General features: G+C 40.1%; 1 protein-coding gene and 1 long non-coding RNA gene across 6 annotated transcripts in view; one reads left to right on the forward strand and one right to left on the reverse strand.

Annotated features, from left to right (window-relative positions):
* The window catches only part of SPAG9 (sperm associated antigen 9), a 74,843-nt gene extending 56,278 nt beyond the window's left edge, over positions 1-18,565 (forward strand). For 2 of the 5 annotated variants that reach the window (XM_035104332.3, XM_035104331.3), the window contains exons 18-30: positions 443-614; positions 2,330-2,557; positions 3,212-3,407; positions 3,630-3,752; positions 4,890-4,970; positions 6,161-6,228; positions 7,267-7,415; positions 8,234-8,405; positions 9,136-9,249; positions 11,212-11,250; positions 12,310-12,486; positions 13,496-13,642; positions 14,942-18,565. In XM_035104332.3, coding sequence (XP_034960223.1) covers positions 443-614; positions 2,330-2,557; positions 3,212-3,407; positions 3,630-3,752; positions 4,890-4,970; positions 6,161-6,228; positions 7,267-7,415; positions 8,234-8,405; positions 9,136-9,249; positions 11,212-11,250; positions 12,310-12,486; positions 13,496-13,642; positions 14,942-15,057 — 1,782 coding nt within the window. In that variant the 3' untranslated portion in view covers positions 15,058-18,565. The remainder of the gene's footprint in view (positions 1-442; positions 615-2,329; positions 2,558-3,211; positions 3,408-3,629; positions 3,753-4,889; positions 4,971-6,160; positions 6,229-7,266; positions 7,416-8,233; positions 8,406-9,135; positions 9,250-11,211; positions 11,251-12,309; positions 12,487-13,495; positions 13,643-14,941) is intronic. The other 3 variants (XM_035104336.3, XM_035104337.3, XM_035104338.3) reach the window with 2 other exon arrangements.
* Positions 18,566-20,418: 1,853 nt separating this feature from the next.
* Positions 20,419-27,911, reverse strand: part of LOC148686792 (uncharacterized) — a 77,029-nt gene continuing 69,536 nt past the window's right edge. Inside the window, exon 3 of the long non-coding RNA XR_015948410.1 lies at positions 20,419-20,544. This is a non-coding gene — a long non-coding RNA (uncharacterized LOC148686792). The remainder of the gene's footprint in view (positions 20,545-27,911) is intronic.

Genomic DNA, 27,911 nt, shown 5'->3' on the forward strand with positions numbered 1-27,911 from the left:
GTGATGGCTTCAGATGATCAGGCAAACATGAGGGTTTCCCAACAAAGAATATTGTGGCTGTAGTGCTCCTCCTGCCATTCTGCTGGTGCCTTGCTTCCCAAGGCTAAACCAGGGATTGTTTTGATCATTGCAAGGCTAGTAAGTTGTCTCACTTCAGACAAACTACAAACTGTAACCGAGGTTTGTTCTTGGTTGTGGGCAGTTTGTTTGATGGAAAGCAGTTGTCAGCCTGGGTTTGGACATAACCTTGGCAGGATCATGGCATAGCTTTGGGTAGCACAGTAGAACCAGGGGAAGAGTTCAGTAGTCTTAATCTTCTTTCTGGGAACCCACACCTTTGCTCATTCACACTAATACATGGTTTAGGTTAGTGTTATATGCAAACTAGACCTGCATATTGTGTAACGTTTACATTGGTTGGTCTTGGCTTCCCCCTACACAGGAGCAGCAGAAAGAGCTGAGAAACCAGGAAGAATTGTCAAGCCTTGTGTGGATCTGTACTAGCACCCACTCTGCTACAAAAGTCATCATTGTAGATGCTAACCAGCCAGGAAACATCCTCGACAGTTTCATTGTTTGTAATTCTCATGTGCTTTGTATAGCTAGTGTACCAGGTAAGAGACTCAGGTGAGGGGGGCAATTACTTGAGTTAACATGGGTTTGCTTCTGCCTGTTTTGGAACTGCTGTTAAAATTCAGCTGGGCAGTAAGCCTTTTTCAGGTAGTCATAATGTGTGTAAATTGGCCAGTAATTTCCAAATCAATTCAGCTTTTGATATGGATTGTTACTGATGAAGTGTGCATGCACACGAAAGCTCATACCAAAATAAAAACTTAGTTGGTCTTTAAGGGGCTACTGAAGGAATTTTTTTTATTTTGAACAACCAAAATGAGGCTAAGCCATGATTTGTTTAACTTCCAACTTTTTTTGTACATCCATACCCACTTTTTTTTGTACATCAGACAAAAGAAGCTGCAACGATTGCAACGGCTATAATCCGTACGGTTAAGCCTGGTTTCTTTAACAAACTATGGTTAAAACAAACAAATGTGCATTACCTGCAAGCACAACCAAGGTGTAACTTGCTATGTAAAGTGTGAAAACCCTCCATTTAATGTCTGAGGGTGGAATATAACATAGTGCTAAGTCCTGTGTTCTGTCAGCACAAGAATTTCTGCTTGTGCAATGGAGCATTCTCCCCTATCCCCCTAAAGGGAAGGGGGTGGGAAGGGGGTGGGAAGGAGGGGGGAAGTCCGGTTGCATGTGCAAATCCTTATAGCATAGCTTAATAATAATAATAATAATAATAATAATAATAATAATAATAATAATAATAATTAATTTATTTGTACCCCGCTGGAGCCGGGCTCAGAGCGGCTAACAACATGTAAATAATACAATATGTAGAAAAATAAGCAATCAATCCTGCCCTGTATTTTTAAAAGAAGCTAATAATTGCTGCTATAGGATAGACAATCATAGAATCATAGAGTTGGAAGAGACCACAAGGGCCATCCAGTCCAACCCCCTGCCAAGCAGGAAACACCGTCAAAGCATTCTTGACATATGCCTGTCAAGCCTCTGCTTAAAGACCTCCAAAGAAGGAGACTCCACCACACTCCTTGGTAGCAAATTCCACTGCCGAACAGCTCTTACTGTCAGGAAGTTCTTCCTAATGTTTAGGTGGAATCTTCTTTCTTGAAGTTTGAATCCATTGCTCCGTGTCCGCTTCTCTGGAGCAGCAGAAAACAATCTTTATACAAATATATAATGGTGGTGGTGTTACATTGTGTTCTATACAGAGTCTTTTATCTGTGTCTGAAGCCCTAACTCCATTAAAGCAGTGCTGTAAATTCTTCCTAAGAAGCTAATATGAAAAGTTAAGTTAGTCATGGATATGTCATCGCTGCACCAACAATTAAAACCTTTGCTGTCAGAAATGCTACTTTGTTTTGGCTGTTTTACTCTAAAACAAGTAGAATCCTAGTAACTAGACTAGTTCAACAAGTATGTTTTAGGAACTCTCCCTTTTATTTCTGAACACTAAGAATTAATTGCTTTGTTTGTACCTTTTACATCATAGCTACCATACATGTAATAATTCCCTCTTCTTAATGCCTGTTTTCAAATCTACTTCTGACTCGTTCTAAAATTTCACTGAAATCTGGTGGGTAAGCTATGTGAAGGCATGCATTAGCTTCAATAGATTTTGTGTTATGATACACACAAGAGCAAATTAGAAGTATTTTATGAAGATCACCAACCCGCAAAGGGTACTGAAATGCTAACTATCCAAGGTACTGAATGAAACCTTATATTTTTGTTTCAGGAGCCCGCGAAACTGACTATCCTACAGGAGAAGAAGGGTCACAAGAACTGGACTCTGGTCTGGTGGACAAATCATCCTTGTCTGCCAGTATGAATAGCAACAGCTCAGCAGAAACAGACAGTCTTTTAGGAGGAATCACAGTAGTTGGTTGTACGGCAGAGGGTATTACAGGGCCTTCTGCTGCCCACAGTGCCAATGGTGCCTCCCCTGAGACAAATAAACAGCCAGGTATGAAAACATTCACAATTTTTATTCAAAATGTAGTTTGTTGCAGCATGGAAAATTTATGAGTTAGCACATTTTAAAATGGAAGTAAAAACTTTCAGATCTCCTTGCAGGGAGGAAAGATGGTTTACCGGAGGGAGAGCGACCAAGTGTGAAACTCTTTCACACGATGCTTTTATCGTATAGTTTAATGTTGCATCCAAACACGGCTTGTTTGTCTGAAGGAGAAGCCTTGTACTTCTCCTAAGTGATAATCACAGGGTTAATTATAATTGAGCCTCTTCACACCTCCCTCCCTCCCTCCCTCCCTCCATCCAGGGGATGTAAAAGTATATCATTAGTAGCAGACAACATGCTTGTAGTCCATTTGAGCTTATTAATGCAACATGCTGATGTGTGTTCTTTGTAGAAAGGATAGAGTATACACAATAAATACAATGATGCCACTTAGCAAACAGACTTGACACAGACTAATTCTGCCACTTGGCCATTCTACATAGATCACCTTATTTTCTCTGTTTAGATATGTCTCTTCTGTATAAAAAATAAAAGGAACATAGAAAGAACCAAAGGAGTGACTCATTAGGGCACACATTTTCATGCATGCTTTCTTGTAGTAGGGAACTGAGTGATCTATAACTGAAAAATGTACCTTAGACGTTTCAGCTGAGAATGATGCAGTGGATGAGAACATTCAGACAGCAGAGGAAGCAACTGAGGCGACAGAAGTCAATGCTGGCTCAGGAGAAGAAGTTGCAGATATTGCACAAACTGGAGTCTACACAGAACATGTCTTCACAGATCCCTTGGGAGTTCAGGATACCGTAGAGGGCTCTCCAGCATTTCAGCCTAGGTATGCCCACTTTGCATGAACAGAAAAGGAGTAGTAAAGGCAGAAAGAGATTATCCTGCATTTCTAATGACAAATGTATCAACAGCTTGTGGTACTGAGCTCCTAAATTTAAATTGGAATTGCTAGAATGTGCAGACTAAGTAAAAGAGTATTGAAACAAACCTAGTGTACTTTGAACAACCTTTTCATATTTTAACCATTTGACTTTCCCCTTCCTCTCAGCAACGAGTCAGATTTGTATAAGGATGTTGCTGTATTGCCAAATGAGCAGGATCTCGTAAGAGAAGAAGCACAGAAAATGAGCAGCCTTTTGCCAACAATGTGGCTTGGAGCCCAGAATGGATGGTAAAGCAAGAACCTTAATTCCAAACTATTTCACTAATGGAAATGTGTCTAGTGATCAGTTCAGTTTTTTTTCCTTTTCTGAGGCTGGTAAATAATCTCTCTCTTAAAAAATAAAATGAAATGAAACCTCAACCTTGAAATTTGCTCTGAATTACAGATTCAGGTGAGATTTTCAAACAATTAACACCGATGATTGACTAAGCCCCAATTAATCTTGTCACCCAGTCATCTGCATAGGCAGTCAGTGATGTGAGACCCAGCCAAGTAACTTCCAAGTAACTTGGAAGTGGGAGGTTAGATAAGAGGTTCTGCTGTTACAGAATTGCACCTTTGTTTTAATAAGTAAAGTTTTATAGCCCGCCCTTAAGCAAGAGTACTATTGGGGCAGCTAACAATTAAAAAAACAAAACAATCTGCAATAAAACAATAGTTATACAAAGGATTTAAAAGCAGAGCAACAGCTAAAACCAATTTCTGGTAAAAGATGGCGGGGGGGGGGGCTTAAAAACAGTCCTCCACTCTGTTATTTACATTTCTGTAAATAATGTGCCTGCCACAAGTAGACTTGAAATAAACCTTCTTCTTGGCACTTTGTCCCATTCCCTGCTGCAGTTAGACTCGGAAATTGATTCCAATTAAAGGCTTTGTTCAAGTCTAATCGTAGTGTGAGAGGGAGTGAATGTGAGAGGGAGGGAGAGAGAGATCTTTCAGGAAGATCGCACCACTTCCATCCTATTAGGCATGAAAAAAAGCATTTTTGTCCAGCCCTAATTGCTGATGGCAGGGGCTAATGTGCATGTGGTGCACAACAATTTATCAAGTTCCCAAATATGCCCACTACGCCAGAAGGGTTTGTGGCCTCAGTAAGGGTCTTTAAAGTAAGCACTAGCATTTTGAATTAAATGATCCATTAGCTACTGACAGCAACTTTAGATTCCTGAAAAGGGAACCAGCAAAGCTGAACAGAATTAAGCTACTGAAATAACCTAATTCAGGCTGGGCAAAGCAGTAATGTTTAAGCCAACTTGTGATTTATTTATTTTTAAGCTAACAGCTATAAATTATACTGCCATTTTTAAATGCTAACATGGATTTTGGAATATTGGATTTTTAATTAATTTGACTTTATCGTTGCAGCTTATATGTTCATTCTTCAGTGGCTCAGTGGAGAAAATGTGTTCATGCAATTAAACTTAAAGATTCTATACTCAGTATAGTGTAAGTTGCTATAAAATTAATTTTTTTCCCATAATGACATTCACATTTCTGTAATTTAAAATGGAGTTAGCTGAGTAGAAAATAATTACACTAAAAATAGCCTCTGTGAAATGCTGGTTCAGAAACAGGTTTGGTTTTTTTTGAGGGGGGTTTGGAGAAGAGAATGGCACGTTGGAATTGTAGCAAGAAAATAAAATAAAAAAATTCCTTCCAGTAGCACCTTAGACAACAACTAAGTTTGTCATTGGTATGAGCTTTCGTGTGCATGCACACTTCAGATGCATGCACACGAAAGCTCATACCAATGACAAACTTAGTTGGTCTCTAAGGTGCTATTGGAAGGATTTTTTTAAAAAAATTGTTTCAACTACAGCATACCAACATGGCTACCTACCTGTAGCAAGAAAATAGAAAGTGATATATTTGTTGGCAATAATAAAGCTGTCATTGAGGATCCTTCTAGGGATTTTTTTTTAGCTGAGATGTCATACGGACTGAAAGCTAGGAGGGAAAAGTGTGCAAGTAAATTTTCCCACAATCTTTAAGTAATATTGCTGGTTTAGCAGGACAGTCTGTGAGCAGAGATAGATTCACAAAAATCTTATCTTCCCACATCACAAGTACGAAATGTTGCTGTGGGAGTTCCCCCCCCCCCCAAAAAAATACCAGTTCCTGTTCCAGGGTATGTCCTGTGTGATCCTACATTGCATGAGCATGTGGTTTGGTTTTTGTTTGTTTGTTGATCTCCTTCAGTGGTTTGTACCATAGTGTAAGCTTGGGGAGGAAGGCGCTTTTGTAGTGGCCAAAATACCGGTACTGTAGATGTCCTCCAAAATAGGAAACTCAGTAAAACTTCTCCTGCTCTGAAATAGTTGACTGAGGTTCCTTGGGGCTTGGTTAAGAGATAAAACAATTGCTTAAAAGACCATGAATAAATTTAATACAGTATTATGACCATTTCTTCGTATGCTAATTAACATAACAATTTCAGTTGAGTCTCATTTATATGTGAAGTTTAGACAGATGGCATGCACTGGTCGCCTGTTAGGGGTGGGAGAGGGTGCCAACATAGGATGTGTTTTTGTGTGTGTTTTTGTGTGTAGTGTTGACAGGGCTTATTGAGCACAACAGTCTATTACCATGGTCAGCGTTCCCTCACAATATACATTTTGCCTTTCTTTCTTTTCTAGACACGTAAAAGGAATAGTATTAGTTGCACTAGCAGATGGAACTTTAGCAATATTTCACAGAGGAGTAGGTAAGGCTTCTATTTGTACACCCTAGAACTGTCACATATATCTATGTCAGGTCTACTTCTAAAATGTGGATACATTGCAGACCTTTAGAGATCATCTGCTCAGTGGGAAATCTTGCAATTCTTGGGATAATACTGACCAAAAAATGAAGCCCTCCAGTATTATTATTATTATTATTATTATTATTATTATTATTATTATTATTATTATTATTATTATCACCACCACCACCACCACCAATTTATTTATTTATACCCCACCCTTTTCTCTGATGGGACTCAATGTAGCTTTATTCCATCTCCAAGTAGTACTATAAAGAGTCATCAAGAATGTTGACTTTCCTCTCTTCCCATTCATCTCTGCTCCCCTTAAAATATGCGGCTTCATTGTGGGCTTCATATTTGCAGTCCTTTGGATAGTCTGGTGCTGTTTTTGCTGCTATCCTGTACATGAGCAGTAGAGGCTCATTTGCCTGTGTGTAGCATCCTTTTAGGAACTGATGCGCCATAGAGCACGTTGAGGATACCTAAATTGCTTGTTTGTGTTCAAATATATCTGAACTATTGCCTTACATGCAAGTCAGTGTGTCATTGTTTCTAAACATAGCTATTCACTGTTCTGTGGGTGGAATTGCTGTTTTGGATTTTTTTTGCCTATCAGAGCACTTGAATGCCTATAAAGAATATGCCACATAACTTAAATGAGCATTTATTCTTTGTCGCCCTTCCTGCGTTTGGTGCTACCCAGATGTTTTTGCACTACAACTTCTATCTGCCACAGCCAGCATGGCCAGCGGTCAGAATTGATGGAAGTTGTCATCTGAAACATCTTAAGGGCAGATTGACAGAGGCTTCTTTATGCCATTATGGATTTTATCTGTTCCCTATAAAGTAATGGATTTAAGTAATGGAAAATAAGCGAATAGAAATGTAGTAGTATACATATTTTAGTCATGTATACAAATTAACATTTGCAGACAAGGTTTGCTCATCCCCTTAATTTCTTCTTCTTCTTCCTCTTCTTCTTCTTTTCTTTTAAAGATGGGCAATGGGACTTGACAAACTATCACCTTCTAGATTTGGGCCGACCTCACCATTCAATCCGGTGTATGACTGTGGTACATGATAAAGTCTGGTGCGGCTACAGAAACAAAATTTATGTGGTTCAGCCGAAAGCCATGAAAATAGAGGCAAGTTAAAGCAACCATTTAAAATTGGTGAATAATCAGGGAGAACTCATTTAGAAGAAAGGAGGTTAAGTAGGAAATGAGATTATATGGCATAAAGAGAACATCTATGAAGGCCAAGCAAGCAGGATCATAAGTTATACATGACCATGAATATGAAAAATCACTGTCAGAAGATAGCCATTAGTAAATCTTGCTAATTCAGTAGATTTACCTTTGATCCGTTGAAGAACAGCTGGAGGAGATGGGGCTCACAGGGTCATTTTTTAAAAAAGTAGATTTTAGAGCACTGGTTCACACTAAACAAAAGAGCCATTGCTGATCCTCTTAACAGTGATGCAGAGAGAGGGGGGAAAGATGTGATCTTATTGTATCTTAAAGGTAAAAGGTAAAGGTACCCCTGACCGTTAGGTCCAGTCGCGGACGACTCTGGGGTTGCAGCACCCCTCCCGCTCTATAGGCTGAGGGAGCCGGCGTTTGTCTATAGACAGTTTTTCCGGGTCATGTGGCCAGCATGACTAAGCCACTTCTGGCAAACCAGAGCAGCGCACGGAAACGCTGTTTACCTTCCCGCCGGAGCAGTATATATTTATCTACTTGCACTTTGACGTGCCTTCGAACTGCTAGGACCGAACAACAGGAGCTTATCCCATTGCGAGGATTTGAACTGCCGACCTTCTGATCGGCAAGCCCTAGGCTCAGTGGTTTAGACCACAGTGCCACCTGTGTCCCTTTTTATTTTATCTTAGTAATGTGTAAACTGGAGGCATTGGAGAAGTATTTTATTATGCGTTCCTTAATTAAACTATAATTCATTTCAGAAATCGTTTGATGCACACCCAAGGAAGGAGAGCCAAGTGAGACAGCTGGCCTGGGTGGGAGATGGAGTATGGGTGTCAATCCGTTTAGATTCCACACTTCGCCTTTATCACGCTCACACTTACCAGCATCTACAAGATGTTGACATTGAACCCTATGTAAGCAAAATGCTAGGTAAGTCATTGCTTGAATCAGACAAGTCACCTTCTTGTACAAATGAAAAGACATGGATGAATTATGTTGCTGGCTGAACACCCTACAAATTACTGCATAGTGATGGCATGTAGTACTATTTGTACTACAAATAGTAGTAAGGTTTTTTGTGTGATTTGGGACCTTCAACGGCATAACAGGGAGGCACCAAGAAGACCATTGACTACAGTGTCAACACAGAGTGTAAAGTCCTTGTATTTTGTCCTTCGAAATGAGAGAACAGTCTCCATGGGAAAAGAGAAGAATAGGAAATGTTAGGCGCCATTTTTCATGGGGCAGAATAAGTTGAAATTTACTATACTTTGAACTTTGGGAGTTTCCTCTTCATATCTTTACAGTATTTCAATCTTTAAAAGCTCCAGCTAGCTCCGTATTGTTGACACTGGCTGCAGCTCTCCAGGTTTTTCAGTGAAGTTCTTTTCCCATCACCCCTTGGAGATTTGGGGATTGAACCTGGGATATTTTGCATGCAGGGCATTGTATCTGCCATCGAACCACAGGGGGACGTCCATGGAGCTAAGGAACTGTTTGAAGATTTAAAGAACCCCAGTCATTAAAAGAACAAACAGTTTCCAGAACTCCTCTTTTTGTTTGTTTATAAAACATGGTGTAAAGTTAGATTTGAAATGGGACAGTTTTTGCAGATATGTATCTTTTGGTTTCTAATGAGTGCTGCTGTGTTTGTTTCAAGGTACTGGAAAACTGGGATTTTCATTTGTGAGAATCACAGCTCTCATGGTGTCGTGCAATCGGTTGTGGGTTGGAACAGGCAATGGTGTCATTATCTCCATTCCATTAACAGAAAGTAAGTGCAATAAGAAAAGTAGATTAAACAAGAATGCCAATATTTCAGACCAAATAAACTCTTGTGCTGGCCCGTGTTTAGTGTTCCCCAGCAACTTTGGTAAATTTTCTGATTTCAGTCTGGTCCAATTCTGTAGTCTTCACAGGGATTCTCAGGGACTGGCAGCTTCATATACTACAACAGCAGCAAACCACCTCAGAGATTTGATGGTACTCCTCTTTATTCGCAAATGCAAGCAGATGGAGGTGGGCAAACTAGATGTAATGCTAAGTAAGTCCTTGGGAAACACATCAGTTTTTTAATTGAATAGCAAATGAGGGGCTTATCTAAGAACTTTGTGCCTCGTCATCTTCCCACTACGTCAACCACTCCTCCCTCTTCAATAGACCTCACCCAACTGTAATGCTGCTGCTTTTGTCCTTCTGCCCTGTTTGCTCTGGAATTCCTGATAGATTCTGCAGGTGATGACTTCCTCTTCTCTGGCTGCCACAACCCCAGCCCATAGCTAGAAAAACAGACATAGAGAGGGAACTGCTTCTGTTCCGAGCTTGTAAATGCTAGGTACAACTTGATTCAATTTCTAACTATTATCTGGATCTGCCTAAAATGTACACGCGATTAAGGAAACTGTTATAAAATACTATTTTGTTTAATACCCAGCCCACTTCATTCCATAAACCCTTGCCCAAAAACTCTCTGCCTGGGGCTTCCATTTTTGAATACTTATTTAATCATGTTAATAACTACAGATTTTTCTCTCACTATGCTGAAAATGCATACTTTTCTAGTATAATATTGGTGTAATGCTGGGGTGGACTGTTGTAGGTTGTCATAGTATATTTTGCTAATGATGAATTCTTTCATATCAGTTGCTTTGAACACCACATGCATTGTTTTCCATGCTGTACCATTACATTGATCATCCATTAAATGTCCGGTTTTGCTTTGCAGTTATGTGCATTCAATTAAAAACAAATACTTCAAATTGTAACAGTTTTTAAAAGGGTGAAAATGCTCCCGAAAATCAGCTACATTCACCTTTAGGCAATTTTCTTAGAATAGAAAAGAGGAATTGGAGTTTTAAATATATATATATGCTTCTAGGACTAAATAGGCAAGAATATGTAGAGATTGCTGAGCTGGACAGATATCCTTACCACCACCAGTTGTTTTAGCAACAGGTGCTCCCAACTCCTCAAAGGTGTTCTAACGATTGTGACGATAATGTTTGTGACATTATCCTTACCACCTAGAGAACATCAGTGGAGCATCAGAGGAATAGGTAAGTATGGGGGTGGAGGAGGAAAAAAATGTCGGGTGACAGCTAAACCCCCCCCCTTACCTAAGACAATATCCACTGCTTGTTGGCACACAAACTAAAATGTGAGAAAGAGAGCTGGTGGCTCCCACCTTTCCTGGAGGAGGAGATGGCAGTCTTATTCCTGTCAAATTTGAATGGTGTCCGTTCTTGAAGAAAAGAGAGAAAGGGGAAACACAGTTTGCCAATACAGTGGTACCTCGGATTACAAACACCTCAGGGTACAAATACTTCAGGTTACAGACTCTGGTTAACCCAGAAGTAGTACCTCGGGTTAAGAACTTTAACTCAGGATGAGAACAGAAATCGTGCGTCGGCGGCAGCAGGAGGCCCCATTAGGTAAAGTGGTACCTCAGGTTAAGACGAACAGTTTCAGGTTAAGAACGGACCTCCGGACCAAATTAAGTTCGTAACCAGACTTACCACTGTATGTCAGAATATTAAAGGTGCTGCTACTTCCTTTGGCCACTGAAGCTGAAAGAAAGACGTTCATTTATCTTCTTCTGATTGTACCTTCTTGTAGTTAGGAGCTTAATATATAAAGCTCTTATCAAATACCAGAACGCAAGTGGTGGGTTCTCATTAATCCTTCTCCTCTGCTGTCACACCTATCCATTTTCCCCTTTCCTCCTTTCTTACTTTAGCTGTAATCCTCCACCAGGGACGTTTACTGGGGCTGAGGGGTAAGTGCTGATCCCAAACAAAAACAGTTCTGTTTTCTCAGGCTTCTCTAATAGCCACTCTGAGGCTGTTTCCCATTTCTCTAAAATTTACTCCCCCCCCCCTTTGTATGTTCCTAAACCGTTTTTCCACTTGAGGTTACCTGCATTGCAGTTTTTTATGTTTGCTAAATGACCACCAAACCCGCTGAGCAGTTTAGTGTCTTCATCTTTTGTTGCAGCTGAACTTTTCATGCCGGCTTCTTGTTTTTCTTCCAGCACCATTTGTAATATCATAACCTTATAAGTGTCATTAATCCACACCATATTTCTCTTGTTACAAATCACATTTCTTTCCCTCTTCTGATACTATTATGAGTGGAGATAGTTTTGTGTGTCTAGCATACAAAATCGCTTTGCGGAATTGAAACTAAGGACTTAAAATACGCCTCATTCGTTGCCTCTCTCTCCTTCCCAACTCTTGGCTTTAAGAAATCTAAGAATCATGGTTGCCAATAAATATTTTCTTTAAAAGGAGAGTTCTGTGGCAGTTTAAAGGCAGGCTAAATTTATTGGGGCAAAAGCCTTTGTGGACATGTCAATTGAAGCCAATGTCACAATAAATGTGTTTGTTTTTAAGGTGCCAGAGAACTTTGCAGTGTTGGTTACAGCAGACTAACAAGACTATCCTCTGTAATTCCCTTCTTGAGCGTCATTTATCTATGTTAGAAGTCTATATTTCATTGATAAGCCCAGTCCGTGGATCCCCTGTGGAAAATCTGACATGCATATTTTTTTGTGAATATAGGTTTTGTTTTTGTTTGTTTTGCAAAAATGTACAATTTATGCTAGACTAGCAAACTACTCCCTTTCTTCCCTGAGGTATTTCAAATAACTAAGCATGCTGTCTTATTCCTTTCCAGCTCTGTCTTGAAACGGCATCTTCTTGCCCTTTTGTTTCATTTATCTAAGTTGGCTTTAGCTTCTAGACTGGTAACCGTGCGGTTTCGTGATGAAACCGAACTTTGCCATATTTGCAGCTGTCCCTTTCAAGTGGGAAATATTTCCTTTCTCTCTTCCTAGCTAACAAAGCAGCAGCAGGTTCTGGCAACCGTCCAGGCAGTGTAATACGTGTATACGGTGATGAAAACAGTGATAAAGTGACACCTGGGACCTTTATACCTTATTGTTCAATGGCACATGCACAACTTTGTTTCCATGGGCATCGTGATGCTGTTAAATTCTTTGTTGCAGTACCTGGTAAGTTTTGTGTGGGACTCCTCCATTCAGTTTCCAGTTTTGTTTTTTTACAGTTAACGTGCTGAGTGTGACGGTCATGGATGATATTCCACATGGTGCTAGCAGATAAAACGCAGCTCTCCCTTCTGCTCCTCCCTCTTGCAGCTCCCCATGACACTCTTAATCTGCTCCAGAGGAACTTCTAAACATCTGGAGCAGGTTTTGGCATGGTGGGAAGAAAGGAAGGGGAAGTCTCATTGCGGACAATGAAAGTCTGTTGTGCAAACGGGCTGGTGAATGGATGGAAAGACCAGCAAGGAGATGATTACCAGAGTCTAGACAAGAACTGACTAGAGCTTCGTTGGCAAGCTTTTCAGTTCCATCATCTCATGCAGGAGGAAAAAGTATAGTTGGTTGCTTCAACAAAAGAGCCAGACTGCTGAACCAATTGTACTAGCAAGGTGCAATTCAAAGGCCTCGTTGAATCCCAGCCATTGATACTACCCTCAAGTATTGTTAATATTCAGGGAAAGAGACACCAGCTTTGCTGCATCTCTCAATTTTCACAAGAATGCCATAGTTTAAATTTTAAGCGGGTTACCTATACAGTGCGAACGTTAACCAACTCATAAATATTTATTTATGAAAGGCACTTAATCACTAGCATTTCTAAGTGGTGTGCATAAAAATAAACCATACAGAGAGTAAAACAATTAAAAGTCGTCATAAAACTGAATGCTACCTTAATTTTTGCTGTTCCAATGTTTACAATTTCTTTTCATGCTTCATGAGAGATTACAATAGTTTAGCAAAGATGTTTAAGATTATCAGGGCAAGAAGGACAAACACTCTTAGTAGTGAAGCAGGGAATGACAGTCATTAATTTTTTTGTATTACAACGAGAAGGGTTTCTCTTTTTTGGGGGGGGGGGCTGTTTGCCAGCATCTGCTTAATCACTTTAGGAAACTGTTGTTTTGTCAAACTACTCCATAAATCATAATGTTTTTGATGCTTTCCCCCTCGACATTAGGTCAGGTTATTTGTCCACAGACAGGAGGAGGCCCAGAGCCACCCAGCGATAAAGCTGCCCTATCTGCACAGGAATCCAACAGCCAGGTTCCCTTAAAATCCATGTTGGTGATAAGTGGAGGAGAAGGGTACATTGACTTCAGGATGGGTAAGAACCTTTAATTAACTTAGAACAATTCAATAAAATGCTAGAAGATATGATCACTTCTTGAGGATGGTTTGATTTCAAAAGGCCTCCCAAAACTCCCTAAACAATATTTCTGTATTGTTGATGAACTTGTATCAGTGACCATTTAGACAGGCCGGATTATCCATAGCAATGGATTGGAAATGAAAAAATCTTCTTCCGGCCTGATGGGCTGTCAAATATCCTCAACAAGCGGCAGGTACTACTCACCTCACCTCTGGCTGTGCCTCAAATTGCAACCAGTTCACTATGTCCCATAAAGGTCCATGGAAGCCATTGATAACTAATCTCATCACTGTGCCTCCCCTATTTTCCACTTAATCCCACTCTGGGTTCCTAGTTTTGATAGCAATGCGGCGATGAAGGTATGAACCTGATGCACTGTGTTCCCTATAGTTGCCATCCCTTTCCATAGCTCATAGCTAGTAAACCCTTAAAAAACAACACCATTTATTCAAGCCTCCCTCCCCCTTTTCATAAATCAGATTGCACTGAATTATACAAATTATTCAAATTTTGTTCCTAGTAATTCTGGTACACTCCTTCTTCCAGAAGCCCTTGTTGCAGATTACTGCCAAGAGACTGCAAAAGAGTTTAGATTTTTCTCTGTCGCTGTTTTATGCTGGTTTTTAATGTACCCCGTTTCCCCAAAAATAAGACATAAAATAAGCCGTAGCAGGATTTCTAAGCATTTGCGCAATATAAGCCATACCCTGAAAATAAGACATAGTGATAGGCGCAGTTCTGGAGTGCGCCAAAGAAGAGGCGTAATAAATAAAAAATAAGACACCCCCTGAAAATAAGCCATAGTGTGTCTTTTTGAGGAAAAATAAATATAAGACAGTGTCTTATTTTCGGGAAAACACGGTATGTGTTGTTTGTTTATTGTTGGGAGCTTTGAGTTGCTTCTCAAATGTGTCTAGCAAGTTTAAGAAATAATAATGAGAACAGAAACCCATTTGTGTTAGGGGCAGGCTTTAAGAGCTCTCTGGTTCTTAAACTTTAGCAGTACTTAAACTTGAGCAGTACTTAAACTTGCAGACATGGAGGGCAGCAGATGGCAATGGGTTATATGTGTGCTATTATGTGCATACATACATAATCTGCAACATGGTGTATTTTAGTAATATTTCTGTTTTCATTGCGTTCAGGCAACAGCTGTTTTTTCTTTGGACTCAAATTTCCAATGGGCTACTGCAGCTTTTCTTTGTATCCCCTGGAATTGCTTGTTCACCTAAAATGTTCTGCCTTCCTTCCCAGGTGATGAAGTTGGTGAATCAGAAATCCTTGGAGAGGCACTACAACTAGAGCCTTCTGTAGCCAAAGCTGAGAGGAGCCACCTGATAGTGTGGCAGGTTATGTGTGGCAGTGAATAAGCCCCTCCCTCGGAAAGCGGCTTGAGACTGCAAAAGCTTTTGCATGTCTTTTGTTTTCATTTTGTTTTTGTGGAACCTGTTTCACTACATTTGAGCATTTCTTTGCCATTTGACTTTATATCACATACCTCTCAAACCTTAACAACACGAGAAATCAGCTTGTGCTGTTTTACTGCATCAGTGTTACGTAGCAAGAACAAATTGGTTTCCCCAGACAAATGCTGTACAGTAATTAGGTCTCCCCAATGCCCCACTGCAATAGAATTCAGTTTATTTTATGGTGTCACTTTTTACTACAAATTTAGTTTAAGCATCTTGAATTCATCTGCACATTTGAGTAAAACAGCGAAGTTATTTCCGGTGTACTGTTTCAAAAATATCAGATGAATTATATCCAAGTGTCATTCTGTGCATTCGGTGAGGATTAAAAAAAGATTTAAGTTCTGTATTTTTTCCACTTCTAAATCCTACCAATCTTGTTTCCCCTGATGTATTGAATATGCTTTGCTCATATCAAGATCCATGGGCTGATAACATAAAGCTTCTTGTTTAATTGCCAGTAGCACTAAAGATGAAAAGTACTGCCCTTAATAATGAGAATTGTGGTATTTTATGGGGAGAATCCTTTCCTAGTTTCCCTATGTACTTGGGACGTAGGGATGTAATCAAGCTGTTCCCATCTTGATTAATCTCAAAGGACATTCTTAGAATTACTTGCAGCCTGATTGTATGCTCCTTGGGCAGAGGATAGGTCACCTTTGCACACCTATCATCTTGGATCCCAGCTGGTCAGGTTTATGATACGTGATGTAAACAGACTCAAACAGGGAGCAAATTAGCTGAGAGCTTTTAACTACTCAAGTGAAAAATCACCCCTAAATTGGTTCCAGGTGCATTGTTGTATCACTTGCATTGGTGTGGTCACTTACATTAATGGGACAGAATCACTGTAAATGGTCTGGGAGTCTACCCCCGAGTCTGAGGAAACAAAAATAACTCCATCTCACTCATTCTGATTTACTACAAGCTTTGGATAGAGTGATCTCCTTTGCTACAGATTTCCCCAATTGAATGCTATCCTTTTAATTCCTTAAAAGGTGTAGCAGCTTCCTAATATTTCATTTCTTGGAAAGTATGAATTAAAATATTAATGTTCATTAATGTACATGCCAAGAGACTGTGGCTATTCCCATTAGATGGGAGCAGATTTAAGTGACAGAATGGAAGAATTTCAAAAGCGTTTCAAATAGAAAAAGGAACAGTCTTGAAAAACTGCCTAAACATTTTTATGCAATAGGAGCAGTTTGTGATCTGTCAAGGAAACATGTATTTATAATATATATATATATATATACACACACACACACACACATTAATTTTTTTAAAATCATGTTAAGCTGAGATCTATTGTGTAAATATTTATTTAGGCAGCTTTTTAAAAAAGAAATGAGCGTCTTACCTGATTAAAAAAATTAGTAAAACAACATTCAGGTCTATTGGTTATAGATTTATATGTATAAATACTTTTTAAGCACCATATTTTGTACACGACAGATAAGTTCTGGTAAGTATGTATTTAGACCATGAAATGTGTGGTTAAAATTTATTGAATGTCTAATATCTTTGGTAATAGGATTTTTTCCTCCAATATGCCAAAAGCGATAAGTGATCACAATTTACTCAACATTTTCAAATGGCTAAACTGTGTTTAGAAAATATGAGAAAAAGAATCCTGATCTAAAAACCCTATGGAAGGTCCAGAAAAGCATGTCGCTTTTTCTCTTCTTTGTTTTCCAGAATGCTCTCACATGCATAAATACACCACACTTATTTGTGTTGCAAATCCAAGCACTTATCCAACACTGGAGAGAATACAATTCAATTTGGAGAGAATGTTCGGGGTGGGGTGGGGGAGGCCTTTTGCTCCATGTGCCTAACTTGGCACAGAGAGCTGTATCAAGACACACGTTTTGGCTTTTATACTACCCACACCTAGCTGTATGTGCAGCATGTAATATTGTGTGTCCAAATGAAATGCTCACTAATTCTTCACAGTTTCATGAGCCCATCAACTTTAAATCCTGCACTCTTATGGGCACCTCTGTAATCCTTTCATGGTATGATTTCTTGGAAAGTATTCTCCAAATCTTTTATGGGTGGCTGAATCGCTACATTCACATTCTTGGGAAAACATACTTTTTTCCATTTTAGTGTGGTGCTTTAATGAGCTATTTCTCCGAAGTGCTTCACTGCTGTCAGACAATAGATGCACCTGGGTAGCTATTTTTAATAGCTTGCCAGTTGTAGTGAGTAAACTGAGCCATTCTGTTCTCATTGAGTCAACTGCTATTCACAGCAGAGGAGTCAACAGACCAGCATAGACTTCAGCACTATTTTTCAGTGCAAGTGAGAGATTGGCACATGTTCTCTTTCCCGTGTCCATTTTTAAATATATCCCTTGTCGTAAGGAATAGCAGGTTTAGATGGTGGGCGTCACCACCATTCACTAAGATTTAAACACTCCCTGTTCCAGAGCACTTTTTAAACGATAGGTGGTAAAAGCTCGCTAAATTTCATGCATCAAATGATTGCCTAAAATAATAATCTGTTTTGAGAATGTCTTATGTATCACGTACTCATACTTCTAAAATCAGGAGTTGGAATGAATCTCTTGATAGTTAACAGTTTGTTAATAGTTTGAGAGAGCATTTCAAGCACAAAAATATGCAGCACATGATTTGTCTGAATAGATGTGTCTTGCATGGTAAAAGGTAAAATGAAATTTATATATCCTGCCATATTGTTCATTTCTTTGTAAGGTCTTCCTGCGTTGGATCAGTTAGAGCTGGCAGAGTGTAGACACTTTATCATAGGCTGCCTTAGTAACTACAAAATGTTTTTATAATCTTCTAATATGCTAACTGTTCTAATGAACATGGTGTCTTGAAGATAATGTGTAACTGAATATTTATTTCCATGTGAGTATTATGAAAGTTACCAAAGGACTGAAACTGACTTGGCACTCTTGCAGTTGACCCTGTGCATAAAGGATCTTATAAAGATCCTAAATTTGTAAAAATGACACAGAGTGGGGGGGGCATTTCTTTGTGGATGCTAACTTTATTTTCCTAACAGGGTTATGCCATATTGTAACAACCTATGTTGCACCTCAAAACTTTGTTCTATCCACTAAATATTTTCCTTCCCTCTAACAATTTCTTTGCTGCACATTTCTCAATCTTTTAAACATGTTTTAACACATTTTATGGTCTTTAATTTTTCTGAAAATGTTGTCTAGACACTTTATTCTGAATTTTAATTGCCTCTGTAACCTTGAGATGGATACTGCAGCATTAAAATTGCTGTCTGTTTAAAACTTGAGGCTTCTTTCTGTGAGCCAGAAAGCTCATATAGCAGTGAAGTTATTTCAGTATTTATTATTGAATCCTTGGGGGTTCAGAATGTAACTTTGTACATGAAATATATATAAATATGTATATGAAACGCACCCTTGCTTTAGTGTCTTTCTTACGCCCCTGTGATGAGTGCAGGTTATAATAATTAAGGATTTATTCCATCTTGCCAGAAATAACTTTTTGCAAGAGCAATGCAAATATGACCACAGATTGATTTTTATGCTGCCATGTATTCAACTTGGATTTGTGTGGTTAAGGAAATGTAGGTGGTTATATGTATGCAACCCTATACTTTACCTGACCAAACTGGCCATGGTAAAAGCCATTTAACAACAATAATGAAAAGACAAAATTCCAAATGTCGTTTTGTAAGCACCCATTGATTCATATTGTTGAAGTATGGAAGGTCCGCATATCATTATTGGATAGAAGAGATGCATGGAGAGAGTAGGACTCAAGGCACCCTTGGGATCTTTGTGCTTTCTAGCAGATACCTTGCACCCCCATTAACTGTATGTACATGAGGATATCACGTGGCTAACCTAAAAGCCTTATATATCAATCTCATAGGATTCCTATTAGATAACAGTTGTATCAGCCATTTTATTTTCGTTCTTACGTTTACAATCTTTCCCTCAAGGATTTCTACCCACCTTATTCTCACAAGAAACCTATTCCGTAGGCAAAACTGAGAGAGAGAGTGATTTGCCCTGGTGAATTTTGTAGCTGAGCAGAGATGTGGAACCACTTCTTCATAAGTCTAACAACTCTATCCCAGTTTAAACACACTGGTTTACCATGAATACCAGTCTGGGCTCTCTTGCCCCTCCTCACTAGATGCACAAAAGAAACAGCAACCCCTGATTTAGCATTATGTCTGAACCAGAGATTGTGGATTTGGGGGGAGCAAACAAACCATGGCTTTGAATCAGACATAGTTCTAAGACAGGGATTACTTTCTGCAACTAGTGGGAAGGGGCAAAGTGGTTAAAATCAGCAGGTATGTGGTAAAAATGTAGATGTGCAAACCAAGCTCAGTCTTCTTATCACTTAGACTTGCAATTTAAAACCCTGGATTTACTTTCCTCATATTTTGAGAGAGATGCAACAAGAGGAATATGTATGGGGTCCCAGCATTCTGGTCTAGTGATTTGTGGATTATAAATAGTCAACTGACAGGTAAAAGGAGTATCATACTTCAAAACCAGAGTTCGCCATCCTTTTGGGTGCTAGGCAGCGCTCTGTGGTGTAACCATTACAAAGATTAATCTGAAGACGATTATGGTGCTGTTCTGTCATCACTTCACTAGAAAAATCTGCGTATACTACAGATCATACCCTATTCTCAGGTGATACCATAAATTTATGGCACCCCATGCTTTGCCCCAATGATGTCTAAAAGTAGTGATTGGCCACTGGGTCATAGATCAATCTTTTGAGTGTCAGCATTTGAGAATAGGAATCCCAGCAGAATACTTTCTACTTTATTGTCACTTGTACAACTTGCATACAGTGAGATTACACGAGCACCCCCCACTCAGCTCTCTTAGTCTTTATTCCCCTCGATAACTGACGCACACCCACCATACCCGAAAGTCAGTTGTCTTGTTATCTTTTCATTCAGCAGCCTAACAGCCCATGGATAGAAGCTGTTCTTTACCCTGTTGGTGCGACTGATCATGCTTCTATATCTTCTGCCCGAGGGCAGGAGATCAAGAAAGTGCCGGCCAGGGTGTGAATCATCCCTGATAATTTTCCTCACTCTCCTGAGGCAACGCTCTTCCGCAATGTCATCCAGCGGATTCACAGGACAGCCCATAATATCTTGTGCTGTATTCACCACCCTCTGTAGGCATTTCCTATCCGATGATGTCAAACCACCGTACCACAGCGAGATGCAATATGGTGGACCCGTGGAAGGAGATCATCAAATGTTGATTGACATCGTTCATCAAATGTTGATTGACATCATTCTTTCACAATACTCTGAGGAAATGGAGTCTCTGTTGGGCTTTCTTAACCACCTGGGTTGTATTGATTTTCCAAGTAAGGTCTTCACTGAGATAAACTCCTAGGAATTTAAAGGAAAATATTTTGTGTTCAAATTACCAAAGGTTAAACTTTCCCCTCCCAAGGAAAATTTGTGTTTCTAGTAATGTATTTTTTTTAGGTGTTAACTTCCAAAGTTCAAAGAGGACAGTTAGTATAATTAGGTTTTTTCAGTTCCCAGCAAAGTATTTCCATATCTGGCGGAAATTTCCTGAGTTTGTTACATAGGCACTTCTGTCAGAGAAATCCAGTTTGCAGTTTTAAAAACTCAGTTCCACCATTCATTATCTTTGTTTCCGCCCAACATCGTTTCTCTTCATTAAATAGATGGCCCTCACATGCCAAAAATTAGCTGATGAATCATAGCCTAAGCATGAGTAGGATTTCCCTCATGACTCCAGCTGGGATGGAAAAGTTGGAGTTGGGCGTTACTTTTTTCTGTCCATGTTGCCAAAGTGCTCGACTTGGCAGTTAAGCCAGTTTGCACAATGGGCTGTTGGAGTCTCTGAAGTGAAAATATAAATCAACTTACAGGTAGGTAGCCGTGTTGGTCTGAGTCGAAGCAAAATAAAAAAATTCCTTCAGTAGCACCTTAAAGACCAACTAAGTTTTTATTTTGGTATGAGCTTTCGTGTGCATGCACACTTCTTCAGATGTGCATGCACACGAAAGCTCATACCAAAATAAAAACTTAGTTGGTCTTTAAGGTGCTACTGAAGGAATTTTTTTATTATAAATCAACTTACAGTATTAAGGTCAAGAGGAGAATGTGAGAATATGAATGAGGTCTGATTTGTCTCTTATACCAAAGTCTCTTTACAAAAGCAAAAGTTTCTGCTTCTCTGTTTTGAATCACCAGTTACACGAGCTTTATTTTTTTTTTTAACAAGCAGTTAAAAGCAGTTGGGCATTGAAATATATACTTTCTGGAAGGTTATAAGGAAAAGTAAGTCATTTCCTGCAAACCAGATGTTTCTGTTTCTTTGGGCTTGCAGTACCTTAGTGCCCCCCCCAAAGGGATGCAGAGGTGTGAAGACAGAGGGCTGAACTTAATGGGACATGCAGTCATACGCCTCTATTTTTAAACCAAAGCAGCCTCTGGAAGCTGTGAGCTTGAACAGAAGAAGGGGACAGACTGCTTAATGGCTGCTTAATCCTTTCCCTCATTCTTTCCATTTAAGATCCCTCTCACTCTTCTCAACTGCTTTTCTGCCTGCAGTAAATACACACCTATATATATATTTCCCTTCACGGGAGAAAAAAAACAACTAAAGGATTATTTTGGCCAGAAAAAAATGGCTTAAGATAAAAGGGTTAAGGAGTCTCTTGTCTCCCTCCACCCCCATTTCTCTGTTCAAGCTTAGGCTTCCCCCATGCTGCTTTTGGTTTAAAAATAAAGTTGAAAGATAAACCCGATGTACCACTGTCACTCCTTATCTTGGCTTGCCCTTGAACAAATCAGGAAGCAGTTGCAAGTTATTTGTGGTTTGAGCATGACTTCACCCATCTAAGTGGTGCTCTCCCTCCTATGGCGGACAGCCTGACAGGTTGTTGGCCTTTCTCTGAGACACGAGTTGGAGTGGGGGAAGGGACCTAAACAGCATTGTATATTTTATTGGTAATATGCCTAGAAAACAGTCAAGGTTGAACATGGGTTGCAGGAAGGAATGGAGCCATGACTCTATGGCTGCTGCAGCATCAGTTACCTCAGGCTGCAGATTAATGAGTTTGGTACTATCCCATCTGCCTCAGACTACGGCCTAGTCTCTGTGTGAAACATTATAGCATTTATTTACTGCATTTTTAAAAACTAACGTTTCTAAATGACTTAGGGACACACACACACACCCCACAAAAGAAAGTTGCATATTTTAAATAAAAGACACCGGGGGGGGGGAATTGGGAACTAGAGAACCTGAAGAGGGAGGGGGGAAATACCCTAGTTTCAGGTTCCTCTGTGCCCACAGGTCTTGATTATTTAACAGATACAACCTGTTTGAGGATTAGTGACAAGATGAAGCTGCCACTGCTTCTCAGATTTGTTAAAGGAGACCATGTGGGACAAACAGGAGCAGCTCTCCCAGGAGCAGGCAGAGCTTTCTGACTTGAGGTAAAAGAGTAGGAAGGTAAGGACAGAACTACTTTAAGGTTGCTTTTTGAGAAAGGTGTCAGGATGTCAAAGGCATAGCTGCCAAGTTTTCCCTTTTCTCGCGAGGAAGCCTATTCAGCATAAGGGAAAATCCCTTAAAAAAAGGGATAACTTGGCAGCTATGGTCAAATGATGTTCCTCAGGTGTCAGGTCGAAGCTGAAGAACAAACCTGGAACCAAGCCAGGGCCATAGACTCTGATTTCTGAAGTATTTTAGAAGTCAAAGCCCTTCAGCCTCACCCACAAAGGTGCACAATCTTTACCACAGTGCCTTCTAAAATAAATGGGCAGCTTTGGGAGACTCGCTCCCTCTCTCCTCTTAAGGATTAGTCCAAAATTTTGTTTCCTGTTGTTGCCAATTTCACTCCTTTTTACTACCGACGACTTAAGTTGCTCTAGAAAACGTCCTCAAAGGCATTGACCACAGCCACAATTTTTGATAAATAAGCTATGTTTGTCCTGAGAAACTGGACTGCTCTGTTCAGTGTATGCAACTTATTTCCAGAGCTGTTTGCAGGAAGGAGAATGAGTGGGTTTTAACACCAAGAGCTGCCACCATTTTGTGGCTAAATGTTTTGTGACATCTGTATAACGGGCTGAAATCCGTGTGAAGCTTCTCTTGGGATAGCAGTGTGGTGATATGTTTTAGCTGTTTGATTTCCACCTGAATTGTAGCTGTGGTTATGTAATAAAAATACAGCATGTTTGGCAAGCCAGTTCTGTTATTGTTTCGGGGTGGGTGGGACAGAGGATTATGACAAGAATATTTTTACTCTTGGCACTGATCAGTGAAACAAGGAGAAAGTGTGATAGCTTCCACCGTTTGGTTACACAGGCTCCTAAAACAGGCCATTTTTATAAACCGTTTAGAGGTTCTTACAGCCAAGTGGTATACAGTACTGTATACATTTTGTTAAATACATAAATATTGTTGAAGGAGAGGCTTTATTTGTAAAGATGATGTAGGAAGGATCTCTCTCGCTTTTGTAGATACTGTGAGGAGATAAAGTAGGCAGGATGAGTGAGTGGAGGTTTTGGGAGACATGGAACAAGACATGGGTGGGAGGAATTAGACTGAGTACACAGCACATCATACTCCATTCTTTATGATTTGTGACTGCAAAATCCCATCCATGCTTCAGCTCATTGTCAAATGGATACATGTGCAAATAAATTGTTATGGACTCTTATTTGGCATATCTGTAAATGCCATTCATGTTGACTACTGGACTATTCAGAACAGGTAAATAGGTTCTTTATACTCAAGACAGTGCAAACCACCTAATACGCCCAGGCCAAATGGGAGATGTAGGCCCCATTTCAATAATCTTTACCAATGACCCCCCTTTGCATCTACTAGAGCAGAACCTCCAAGTGTCCCTATTTCCCTGATTTAGAGAAGCCGTCCCAGTTTCTGATTTGATCCCAGAATGTCCCACTTTTCCTTAAGATGTCCCTATTTTCATATGAGAAAGTTGGAGGGTATGGAGTTATGCAACCCCTGAGCTGTCTGAAGGCAATCCTGTACAGTCATACCTCAGTTTAAGTACACTTAGGTGTGAGTACTTTCAGTTTAAGTACTCTGTGGACCCGTCTGGAACAGATTAATCCACTTTCCATTACTTTCAATGTGAAAGTTTGCTTCAGGTTAAGTACACTTCAGGTTACGTACAGACTTCCGGAACCAATTGTGTACTTAAATCGAGGTACCACTGTATAGGGAAGGGTTTTTTTTTAATGTTTAATGTTTTATTATGTTTTTATATATGTTGGAAGCTGCCCAGAGTGGTTGGTGCAACCCAGTAAGATGGGGGGATATAAATAGTAAAATTATCATTATGGAATGAGATGTCCCTATTTCCATTGGAGAAATGTTGGAGGGTATGCCAAGGGAGTCTTGGAGTAGGCCGCCTCAGAATCATAGGCCTATGTCAATTGGCACTCCTGCGCCCCCCCCCCCAAATCCTGGCCCATTTATACCATTACTGAAAACAGCTCAGTTTTTCTCAGGCTGCTCACAGACCACAACACAGGCAGGTTTGAGGAGATTTCACACAATTTCTGTGAGCTTTATCACAAGAACACTCGAATTGGGGTTTTGTTTTTTCTTTGTCTTGTAATTGTAACCCAATGAAAGTGTTTAGGTTGAGGAGGAGGCTAAAACTATTAAACAATTGACATTCAAGAGGCCATGGGTAGGATTCAATGTAGCACTAGGTGGGTAATGAGATCTGCTCACAAAACTGGACTCCCCCCCCCTGCTCTGAGTATTCCTCAAATTCCCCAGAGCATGTTTAGGGGGCGCGGAGGGGGAGAGTTCTGAGGCATTTCTGAGGCATCTACCAAGATCAAGTAATCCTGGCTTTATTAAATTATTAACCTTGTGAACATTATTAGTTAGAACCATTAATAAACTGCTTTATATTTAAAACACCTCCAAGTGGTATACAAAACAAATACAACGTAAACCAATAAAACAGCAGTAGAAAAACATGTAAGAGCATATAAAAGCAAAAAAAAAAATCAAGGGACATCCACATAAACAGGTTCCAGTCTTATGGGTCTAGGGATTTATATTCTTTAGAAACTATGTTCAAACGCATTTATCAAACTACTAGCAAGGGGAGCCTTGGCTACAAAGATCAGCAGTCATAAAATAGGTGAAGACTCCATCTGCCTAAAATACATACTGTATCGAAGACGTAGACAGCTTCAATCATTGTCATTCCTGCTGAACACAAGATGGCACTCTTGCATTTTCCTACATAACATTCAATGTTAATTTCCTTCTCTGCTGATCTTCCTAATTCATGTTCTCTCTCTTCATACCAGTTTGAAAAAAACATGCGTATATACATTGGTTTACACAATGCCTGGAAAAAACACAGTGGTGAGAGGCTGAAATAAACATGTTTATCTTTTAGCTGGATCACTTATTCTAAAGAAAACTGGTATCCATGAATGGCAAAAGCAATAAAGGGACAGTCAGTAATTAAAAGGACACTTAGTTTGAAACCCTGCCTCTTTCAATTTTCTGGAGGAATCCTCTTATCCATTATGGAAAAATAAAAACACAACATTATTACATAAGAGCATAGTATGTTACAACACACAGTGTCCTGGTATGCCACCTCAAGCCTTGTTTGTGTACATATATAGTTCCCATGTTCCCTGGAGGCTGCTGTGGTTTCCTCTGTCATTTCATTTGAGGGTCTGCATACCCAACCTGATAATTAGTGGTATGACATAAGAGATACATGTATAAAGGCTGCCTGTTTTCTTTCCTCTTTCTTGCCCTGAAACATTTGAGGATGATTTGGCTGCTCAGGGAGTAGCAAGAACTTCCTGAGTGCATTAAATGTTCTGGCCTTTTTAATTTTACAGGGGTGATGAACCTGTGGCACTGCAGATATTGTTGCATTCCAGCTCCCTTCAGCCCCAGCCATCAAGGAGAATAGTCACAGGAATGATGGGAGTCTGAAAAGTCAATAGTTCCTCATCCCAAAAGATTACGCAAGGGACTTGGTGTTGAAGTTTGTAAAATTATGAATGGTCTGCCATCGGCCTCCCCTGCCCCTAGGGGCAGAGGGGTCAGCAACCTTTTCCTCAGACCATGTGGAAGGGGAAGTGCAGGGGATGGAATCTCTTGCAGTACTGTACTAGAACTTTAACTTCTGGAATTTACCACCTAAAAATGTGATTATGGCTCATGGTGGCTGGTGTGCATTGTGACTGGTAGGCAGAAGGTGGGAAAACCAACGGTAGCTGCAGCCAGAGCCAATGACAGGCAGTACCAACTCATCCTGGTTTTGTCCCCATCCATTTCCTTGCTGAGCTCCACAAAGTCAACACTGAGTACCACCCTCTGCACTGGTTGTATGTAAGAAGGCAGGCAAATTGGGGTTGGCTGAGGTTGGTTGGGCAATGCCCCATGTGCTCAAATGGACCAGCCTCCCAGCTTACTTTATTTTTTATTAAAGAGATTAGACAAAAGCACTAGGAATGGTGTCTCTCAATGGTATGTTAATCATGGCAGCTAAATGGAACCTCAGTGTGCAGAGACGACATATTTCTGAGTAGCAGCCGCTGACAATAAACAGTAGGGAAGGCTATCATCTTTGTGCCCTGCTTGTGTGTGCGCAGAGCTTATCTGTCTGGCTGATCTTGGAACAGACTGAATAGATGGATAGTTCATCTGATCCAGCAGTGCCATTCTTATTCATCTGTAGTCAGGCACAAGCTTATACAGCCTTGTCTGCTTGAGTGGTTGCCATCCCAAACTTGGAACATACTGCATATTTGTTTAGCCAATGAGCAGGACCCAAGCGTGCCTATGGTGTGGTCCAAGAACAAGCACTTCAGGAGAAGCATAAGCTTATCATTGTATCATTCCCCCTTCACGTAATACTTGAAAGAGGGAACAGGTGGTCTCCCTAAGCTTACCTGGCTGTTAGACCTATGGCAGCAAAATGTATATCTGGGGCCCTCTTGTTACACTTGCTGTCAATAGGCTGGCTGTTCAATTTTGGCATCTCATGAATGTGCTTTTCACCATACAACATGCATTCCAGGGCAAAGGGGCGAACCTGGGATTTCTAGATAAACAGCATTTAAAAAAACCCCACGCAAGAGCCAAAAATGTCAGAAATAAGGGATGCTCGTTATAAACTATTAAAAACGTGCATTTCACATACTTGCATTTCGGTTTTTTGCACATTTGTTTTAAAAAGCAAGGTGATGCATCACAGGTAAAAAAAAAAAAAAGAGTTGCTCCCCCCTCCCCCAAAGTAAGAACATAATTGCAGGCCTGAACTGCCACTTACAGTGTCATATCCTGTCTTCATATAATGCAGGAGTAAGTGAGAGTAATGCTGTGCAAAATTTCCAAAGTACCATGCTTGATTAATTTATTAGTATTTTTAATCAACTGAAAAAACCATCGGTAATTAATTGGGCAGCAAATTTAATTATCAATTAAAATTCGTGTGGTCAATTACAATTATTCTGTAGGTAGGTTTCAGCCCTACTCCCCCCCCCCAATGTGGTCCAGGAAACAAACAGTCCCTGGATCTCTACCTCAAACAGAAATAGGGAATCTGATGTCCTCTGGATGTTGCTGGAATACAACTCTCACCACACATGATCATTGGCCATGCTGAGTGGGCCGCCCTGACGGGAGTTGGAGTCCAATATTATTTGCAGGACCATAAGTACCTTATCCCTGACCTGGAACCATCCAG

The sequence above is a fragment of the Zootoca vivipara genome, chromosome 2 (assembly GCF_965207765.1).
Source record: "Zootoca vivipara chromosome 2, rZooViv2.hap1.1, whole genome shotgun sequence".
Classification (NCBI taxonomy): domain Eukaryota; kingdom Metazoa; phylum Chordata; class Lepidosauria; order Squamata; family Lacertidae; genus Zootoca; species Zootoca vivipara.